A 9,448-nucleotide genomic window follows, 5' to 3' on the forward strand; every position below is an offset into this window, starting at 1 on the left:
CATCTGATGAAAATGAAGCAATTTTCTGCCGAATGTGTTGCACTAATCTATTTTCTGTGAAGGAAAACTAGTTGCACGTAGAGCTGTCCCCGACTAAAAAAGATATTGGTTGACCGAAGGTCGTCTGTTCTTTCGACCAATTGATTGGTCCAAATTTTTAAACACTGATTTTTCTATATGTTTTAATAAAATCAGGTATATGCACTGAGCTTGTATGATGATTTAAGCGCACTGTTAGATTAAATATTTAAGACACAAATGACTAGAGGGAGTCCGACCACAATTGATTTGATTGTGCCAGGCCGGGGTCAGACTTCCTTCATTGTGTAATTTTTTTTTTTTAAGAGCCTTTGTGCACCCGTTGTCTCGCTCTCTCCTCCCTGCTGCAGCGACCACCAGAGAACATCAGTGTTTATCGCGCAGTCCGTGTTGCTGAAGCTGCAACTTAATTACAGTCATTTCACCAAAATCCCTCATTTTCTTTCGAAAACACATTCCCTATAAAAAATAAACTCGAAACGGGGGAATATTTACTGGTTGCAGGAGGGAAAGAGGAAGTCAGATGTGTGGAATACATTTGATTTAGTTGTGACTAAGAAAAAGGAGGAAGGTAAGGAGATGAATGCATATTGTGTGCCGAACAGGTTCCATTTCAATTTGTTTTGGGTTTTTTGGACTGTTTGGAACAATGTAAACACTCAATTATAAGCCTACCAGAGTCTGTTCTAACAATTTTATTTTGGTTGTAAAGCCTTTATTATAGACTAAAAACAGTAGCATGCATTCGTGAATGCAATTGCCAACATGGAACGGTATATTTATTGTTTCCGCTAAATTCTTCAAAAGGTCCCTTTGTAATTTCATTTAAAAAGTAAAATACTTGATTTACATTTCAAATCATGAATGACTTGGATCCCTGTGTGAGGACATGAACGAATGAATGATTAATTGATACAGTAGCCTATATATTGACATATAGGCCTAAGTAAGTTACGGTATTAAGACTAAACAGGATGCGCTCTTAGGCCTACAGCTCGATGGTGGTTATACAAGGCTACTATACTAAACCTACTAATGACGACATTATTAATATAATGATCATAATAATAATAATTGTAATACTAACACTAATAAGAGATCAAGAAAAAGGAGGGTATAGGAGCGAGAGCTGCGTGCATATTATGTGTGACAAACAGGTGCTGTTAGAATATCATTAGAGGCTCCTCTAACGAAAATAAAGTGTAAAGCCTTTATTAAAGCATAGCAAATATTGACATGTGTTTGAATGAGGCTTGGCGCTCACAGAATCAGTAGGCAATTAAACAAACACTCAAACAGGCAACAGAAGCAGGATTTCTTATTTATTTCGATATATATGGATGATTTATAAAGTCAGGCACATTTAACAGTTAGACTATTGATTATAGCCCTAATTAAGTTGGGGTTTCCCCTCTCTTCCCTTTTCTTAGAACATTAAGGCAAGGGCTGTTTTCTCATCTCCTAATTCCCCTTCTGCCTCCTCCACTTTGTTCTCAACACCAATATGCTGGTTCACTTTGCTATTATGCACATAGCAACATGGAAAAGGCGCCAATTCAACAGCCCACTGCTGTTTCAGAACCATGGACAGTGACCGCTATTCAGCGCTGGAGAAAGCGCATGTTTTAAAATATTTTTTTTATTAGTTGCACCATTGTTCTTACGTAATATAATCATGTACAATTTCAGTAGCACATCCCCACAGCCTCCACAATGGATTAGTCCACTCAGACATGCGCGAATCAGACAGGTGTCGTGTGCACCATGACTTTTTTTGCGACTGCTCGACTAAAGAAATCTAGGTCGACCAACAGCCTATCGACTACACAATCGACCAGTCGATTACAGTGGGGTCAGTCCTAGATGCACGCCCTGATCACTCCATCATTTTCACTGTTGACTTTCAATATAAAACGCAGGTCAAATGGTTTAAAAACACCGATTTTTGATGGTCTGTGTTTTGAAAATGCTGATTTCTGAACTCTAAAGTTGCCCCATTTGTGACGTATTTCATTGTGCCGTACGTAATTTTCACGGTGTCTTGCCCCGCTACTGAACAGACAAGTTTAGTGTTTGTAACGCAAGATGGAGGAGAGCCTGTCTCTCGTCAGAGATTGCATTTATTTTGGGAGATTGCAAAATATGACCTTTTCATTCAAGGCAGGATAAATATTGTTTCAGGCGATAATAAAACAAGTTTTGTTTAATTACTTTTGTCAACTTGTTTCTCAAACTTCATAGGGGCGGCAGGTAGCTTAGTGGGTAAGAGCGTTGTGCCAGTAACCGAAAGGTCGCTGGTTCTAATCCCCGAGCCGACTAGGTGAAAAATCTGTCGATGTGCCCTTAAGCAAGGCACTTAACCCTAATTGCTCCTGTAAGTCGCTCTGGATAAGAGCGTCTGCTAAATGACTAAAATGTAAATGTAAATGTAAGTCAAGCTAGCTTGCACTGCAGAGCAGCTAGCTAGCTAAAATACATGCTAGGTTGAAGATAGCATTGTAGCTAGCGACCTCCACCTAATAATTATCAAAAACAAATGTCATTACCATCACAATTAACTTAAACGGGAGGCAACAGTCATAATCTAAATTGTCTTAACAGCCAATGTATATTATTTAACATTACTATTAAAATAGTACTAACTTATAGGAATGGGTAATTGTTTACAAGTTGCTAGATATCCCATAAAGCCATCACCGAAAACCACATATTTTCATCTTCTGTGGTTTGGTAACTTCCTGTTCTTCGATGGACTCTCGCAACGGAGCCTTCAACCGCAAGGGGGCGTTGTGTTTCCACGCCGTTGTGGACGTCCCCATTGAAACGCATTACATCCGGGGCAGGCGCTAACATTTCAAAAAGGTCAAGCCCACGAGAGGACTAAGACAAAAGGAATGTTTCGCATCTAGTGTAGAAGCTAGCTATAAAGATTATATTTCCAGTTTGTTACAGAGTCCATCAACTTCGAAATTGACTTCTTGTGTGATAGCAAGAGAACAAGGAATGCTGGAGATTAGCCTAGATCAACTTAGCAACACTGTACTAAGACTGTCAACAAATGAAAACAGGCCAAGAATATTTCAAAGCAACATGTACAAACTACTACTGCACACCAGTAAGGAGTGAATATGCTCATTGCTTTCTAACCCAGTTGTTTTTAAGATGGGGGTGGTGGTCATTTGTGTTTTCCTGTAGTGGGCTACACTCCAGCTCTCTTTCAAGAGTCGGCCTACTGAGAAACACCAAACATGATATTTACTTTCTGTGTGACCCCTCTGCTCCCTCCCTCCAATCCCCTTCCCTGTATAGCTAGGCTGCGTCCAAAATGACACCCTATTCCCTATAGTGCACTACTTTTGACCAGAGCCAGGCCTCTGACCAAAAGTAGTGCACTATGTAGGGAATAGGGTGCCATTTGGGACGCAGTCCTAGTAGCAGGGGAAAGCCCAGTTTCTGTCCAGCCACGCCACCCAAACTTAAAACACTCATACGAGACTTAAAGACTTCCTTTTTTGTAATATTTTTGCAAATGTATTACAAAAACAAAAATTTACACATACGTATTCAGACCCTTTGCTATGAGACTCGAAATTGAGCTTAGGTGCATCCTGTTTCCATTAATCATCCTTGAGATGTTTCTACAACTTGATTGGAGTCCACCTTTGCTAAATTCAATTGATTGGACATGATTTGGAAAGGCACACACCTGTCTATATAAGGTCCCACAGTTGACAGTGCATGTCAGAGCAAAAACCAAGCCATGAGGTCGAAGGAATTGTCCGTAGAGCTCCGAGACAGGATTGTGTCGAGGCACAGATCTGGGAAGGGTACAAAAAAAATTATGCAGCATTGAAGGTCCCCAAGTACACAGTAGCCTCCATCATTCTTAAATGGAAAAAGTTTGGAACCACCAAGACTCTTCCTAGAGCTTGCCGCCCGGCCAAACTGAGCAATCGGGGGAGAAGGGCCTTGGTCAGGGCGGTGACCAAGAACCCGATGGTCACTCTGACAGAGCTCTAGCGTTCCTCTGTGGAGATGTGAGAACCTTCCAGAAGGACAACAATCTCTGCAGCACTCCACCAATCAGGCCTTTATGGTAGAGAGGCCAGACGGAAGCCACTCCTCAGTAAAAGGCACGACAGCCCACTTGGAGTTTGCCAAAAGGCACCCAAAGGAATCTCAGACCATGAGAAACAAGACTCTTGGGTCTGATGAAACCAAGATTGATGTCTTTGGCCTGAATGCCAAGCATCAGGTCTGGAGGAAACCTGGCGCCATCCCTATGGTGAAGCATGGTGGTGGCAGCATCATGCTGTGGGTATGTTTTTCAGCAGCAGGGACTGGGAGACCAGTCAGGATCGAGGGAAAGATGAACGGAGCAAAGTACAGAGAGATCCTTGATGAAAACCTGTTGCAGAGTGCTCAGGACCTCAGACTGGGGCGAAGGTTCACCTTCCAACAGTACAACGACCCTAAGCACACAGCCAAGACGACGCAGGAGTGGTTTCGGGAAAAGCCTCTGAATGTCATTGAGTGGCCCAGCCAGAGCCCGGACTTGAACCCGATCTAACATCTCTGGAGAGACCTGAAAATAGCTGTGCAGCGACGCTCCCCATCCAACCTGACAGAGCTGCAGAGAAGAATGGGAGAAACTCCCCAAATACAGGTGTTTCAAGCTTGTAGGGTCATACTCAAGGCTGTAATCGCTGCCAAAGGGGCTTCAACAAAGTACTGAATAAATGGTCTGAATACTTATGTAAATGTGATATTTCCGTTTCTAAAAACCTGTTTTTGCTTTGTCATTGTGTGTAGATTGATGAGGGGGAAAAAAACAAATGTAATACATTTTAGAATAAGGCTGTAACGTAACAAAATGTGAAAAAAGTAAAGGGGTCTGAATACTTTCCGAATGCACTGTATGTCCAGGGAGCTGGTTGGCTGCAACATGCGGCCATATAAGTTCAAACACAGACTCTCCCCCATGTGAACACACACACGCTTATAGCCCCCACACACCCTGCACTTTATAAAACCACTCCACAGCTGCAATGTTTTTCCACACTGCTATAGAAACCTGCCAATTGTACTGCTTACTGAGCGAAACAGTACCAAAGTTATTTATACCTCAACCAAGAAGATTGAGATTATGTTTCGCTATAGCTAATCAAATTGTATTTGTCACATAAATACAACTGGTGTAGACGGTGTAGACTTTATGGTGAAATGCTTGCCTACGAGCCCTTCCCAACGAACCGGTTTTAAAATAATAAAATAGTAACACGAGGAATACAATTAAATACACAAGAATAGAGCCATATACAGATCAATGTGCAGAGGTACAAAAGTATTAGAGGTAGATATGTACATGAAGGCACAGTAAAGTGACTAGGCATCAGGATAGATAAGAGTAAAATAAAAGAACAGAGTAGCAGCAGGAAATTATGAGTGTAAATGTGTGTGTGCGTGTGTGTAATGTGTGCGTTTGTGTTGTGTTGGTATGCGTGTGCTATGTGTGTGTGGGTGTATGTAGTGTATTTTAATGTGTGTGGGTTTTGTGTGGGAGTGTCAATGTAGTGTGTGTGTATATATAGTCTAGTGAGTTTTCGTAAGGGCAGTGCAAGATAAGAGTCAGTACAGATTGTTTGGGTACCATTAATTTACTATTTAGCAGTCTTATGGCTTGGGGTAGAAGCTGTCTCAGAGCCTGTTGGTCTGTTTGCATGTTGGTAACAGAGTGAACAGTCTATGGCTTGGGTGGCTGGAGTCTTTGGCAATTTTAGGCTAGGCCTAAGTCATGTATCTGAATGGCTCTGCCCCTGAGAGTCCATAGTATGTGGCCTGACAGCATTTTGTTGACTTTCTAGCTAGGTTATTCCCTTCTATATGATCAATGGTGAACTGTGACAGGGTGAACAATGGTGGTGGGGGCTTACCTGTCCTCGTCCCAGTCCATTTGTATGGGTATTCCAAACAGGCTGTTCACAGAGGGGTTGACGGCCAGCTGCAGGCCCTCTGGGGTCTTCATCAGGTTTTTCTCAGAGATGGCGAGAGGCTGGGCCGCCGCGAGGCCCTCCACCTTCCTACCGCCCTCCTCCACCTGGCCAAAACCAGCAGCCAGGAGGCCCTGCGCCCCCCCGTCGTTGTGGGCCATGGGGGCCTGTTGCCCGGGCAACAAGAAGGCAGTCAGGTTTGGCATGGTGGCAGGGACTGCTGCGCCGACATTGGAGGCACTGGGCACAGTGGTGGGCATGCCGGCGATGCTGGTTGTCATGGCTACGACGGCGGTAGGCACGTTTTGGACACTTGCGGGCATGGAGTGGAGGCCGAGGGGCTGAGGCATCCCTGTGAGGGCGTACTGACCCACAGGCTGCTGCAGAGTAGAGCCTCTGCCCAGCAGCATGGAGGCCCCGACACCTCCCATACCTGCACCCATCAGGCCTGGAGCTGGCTGACTGAGGGGTAAAGGGACTCCTCCCCCCACCGCTGCCAACTCCCCTACCTGGCCCAGCATCGGCGCCCCGGCGGCGGGAGTCATGACCGGAGACGGGCCCTGACCCATAGGTTGTCCCACGGAGAGGCTGGCCACGGAAAGGGTCTGGCCAGCCGAGGCCACTGCCTCCATGACAGGCTGGTGCTGTTGGTGTTGGTAGTATTCCGCCTGGTTCTGGGGCAGGCCTGGGGGCTGGTTGGACAGGTGGTGTCCCAGTGGAAGCTGCTGTAGCATGGGTTGCTGCTGCTGGAGAGGGTAGGTCAGCGGCTTGGTCTGGGCTGCCGGGGGCACGCTATGAGATTTCTGTATGTGGATGCCAGTTTGAGGCAGACCGTTGAACCCCACAAGGAGGTTCTGGGGGGCAGCGGGTTGGATAGTGCCCAGCGCAGGCTGCTGAACTGGGACAGCTATGGGTTTGTTGGTGGGGAAAGCGTTGGATGTGGCTGTTCCAGGCTGACCCATGTTGTAGTTTTGGTAGTGGAGCTGCTGCTGCTGTTGCAGTGTGTCCCCTGGGGGAATGTGCAAGGCATTAAGTGCAGCTGCGTCCGCTATAGAGTCTAGGCCCTGGCCTGAGAGAGTTACTGTCAACCCCAGCCCACTGTCCCTGTCGGCGCTGGGGTCCAACGCATTGGCATGCCTAATGTTATCCATAGTCCTGTTAACCACTGTGTTACCCTCCGAGTCTTTCTCATAGAACTCTGTGCAAGTCCATCGGCCCCTTCTGAAGGGCTCTCCAGTACCATGATCAAGTTTGATGACCCTGAAGCGTGAACTGCAACTTGTTGTCGACGTCGTAGTAGAAGTAGGGGTTGAACTAGTCACTACTGGCTGGGATGTGCTCACTGACACGTTGGTAGCCCCCCCACTGGTTGCTGGGGCAGGCTGTTGCATGAGCCTGGACTGAGCGATACTAGGGAGGCCGCTTGAGGAACCAGTTCCCAGAGTTTGCTGGCTAGCATGAGGAGAGCCTGCCACTCCCACCTTTCGAATAGCAAAACCCCCATTTGGGGGACCCGACATTGAAGGTAGCTGCCCAACTTGAGGTATAACGTTGCTATGTGGCGGTGCCATAAGGCCAGGTGCCTCTTGCTCCCCTACATGGTTTAGTGTTTCCTCAGATGAACTTCGATCACATACCTCTGGCTCATAATCGGCCCGGGACACGTCGAATATTTCCGACGACACGTCTTCAGTCCGTGATTCGTCTGGGTCGTCCAGGCTCTCTGTGTCGTCCGTGGCACTGCTGGCCGCCACCTGAGCCTGTGTCACACTTGTGATCTGAAAACAGCTCTTCTTTTTAGCCGGCATTTTAGACATTTTGAGAGCCTGCGTTTACAACTCTAGTCTAAATACCCTGCGTCAAAAGCGAGTGAGCTAGTATCAGCTGACAAATGGCTATCTGAAACAGCGTATTTGCATCGATTTCAGTTTTTCTATTATCAAGATGAGTATGTCATCCTTCCTCCTCTCGTCTCCTGTTGCATTTTACGAGTTCATAACATTGAAGACCGACCCTCTCAAGTCCAGAAATGCGGTGTTTGCCAATAAGTAGCTAGCTATTCAATAACTGGTCCAAAGCTTTGATCCGTCCGAACCGGCCTGCCCAATAAGTAATGTCCCGACTCCGTAGTTGTCAGATAGCCGCTGTCGCAGATAGAGCTCCCCAGCTGCAGGAGCTACTTTAGTCTGAGGCGGGCCCGTACCCCTCCACTCAAAGAGCTAACGTTGGCTAGCTAGCTTGCTAGCTACAACACTCCTCTACGTTGGAACAAGTATGTAAGACATCATGCGGAACAAGTCTACTCTCCCCTCTTGACTTGAGAATTAAAAATTATTCAATACTAACACCTGTTTAAAAGGTCAATGTAACACATTTCCAAGAATACACTGTCTCTATTTCACACTTCATGGAACTGACATTCCAAACAGCGCCTCCCCTACCTCATTCTTGTCAAGAAGATGACTAGCTAGTTATGTCAGAGAGGAAGAGGCAAAGCGAGAGGGTTTACTCCGCCCAAAATCTGTCCACGAAAATAACACTACCAATGAGGAATTGTTGTATGGAGGTCAATGACAGTGTCGAATTTGGTCAACAAAAAATGTAATTGCTAATTTGCTACGTGAGGCTTATTTGATAGAATATCGAACGCACGGATATAAGTAGAAGCACGTAGAATTTCGGCAACTTAGTAAAAACTACTTTATATCGGAGTTGTAACTGTTGTTCACAAGCGTATCTGCCCTCTCATTACCTAGAATGCCCCACAAGATCTCGTATCTTCCCGCCTGCCTTCCATCTTCAAGGACATGTATTTCCGTTGTTAGAGCAGTCACTCGACAATCTTGTCAATATAACAGAAAATATTTGGTTACGTACAATCGCACGGCATCGTGGGTAGCTAACGCAACCATATTTACGTACATGATGATTGAGAATTTCATTTATCTTTCTCTCTCTCTCTCCCTCTCTCCCTCTCTCTCTCTCTCTCTGGCACCCTCTCTCGCTCTCGCTCTGTCGTGACATACTTACTACATTTTTAGACCATATGTCTTATTTTGGTTAGACCATTTGTATTATTTGAAAGGCATTTATACATTACATTTTGTATGTTTCTTTCAAGATCTCTCAATTTAAGACAACATTTGAAATATTTAAAATGTTAACATGTTAAACTTGTTTGCTATTTGTATTACTCACTTGGCTGACATCACCCTTTTGGGGGGGGGGGGGGGGGGAAGGGGACTGCACCCCTTACTATCCTCAAGGGATGGGTGAATAACAATATTGAAGGGAGCAGGAACAATCCTAAATAAAACCCTGCCATGTACCCCCGGGGGTCTTTGTGTTGAACCGGTTCTCATTCAGCACACCAATGTATGCAAATCTTAAAATATTCAGTCAGTTCAATAGAACTATAG

The 9,448-nt window shown here is 45.4% G+C and overlaps 1 protein-coding gene across 1 annotated transcript in view; it reads right to left on the reverse strand.

The window, feature by feature from the left end:
* LOC311150837 (TSC22 domain family protein 2-like) overlaps positions 1 to 8,484 on the reverse strand; it is a 54,775-nt gene extending 46,291 nt beyond the window's left edge. Inside the window, exon 1 of the mRNA XM_084188384.1 lies at positions 5,973 to 8,484. Coding sequence (XP_084044510.1) covers positions 5,973 to 7,846 — 1,874 coding nt within the window. The 5' untranslated portion in view covers positions 7,847 to 8,484. The remainder of the gene's footprint in view (positions 1 to 5,972) is intronic.
* Between the last annotated feature and the right edge of the window lie 964 nt (positions 8,485 to 9,448).

Source organism: Coregonus lavaretus (assembly GCF_964263955.1).
Source record: "Coregonus lavaretus genome assembly, chromosome: 23".
NCBI lineage: Eukaryota > Metazoa > Chordata > Actinopteri > Salmoniformes > Salmonidae > Coregonus > Coregonus lavaretus.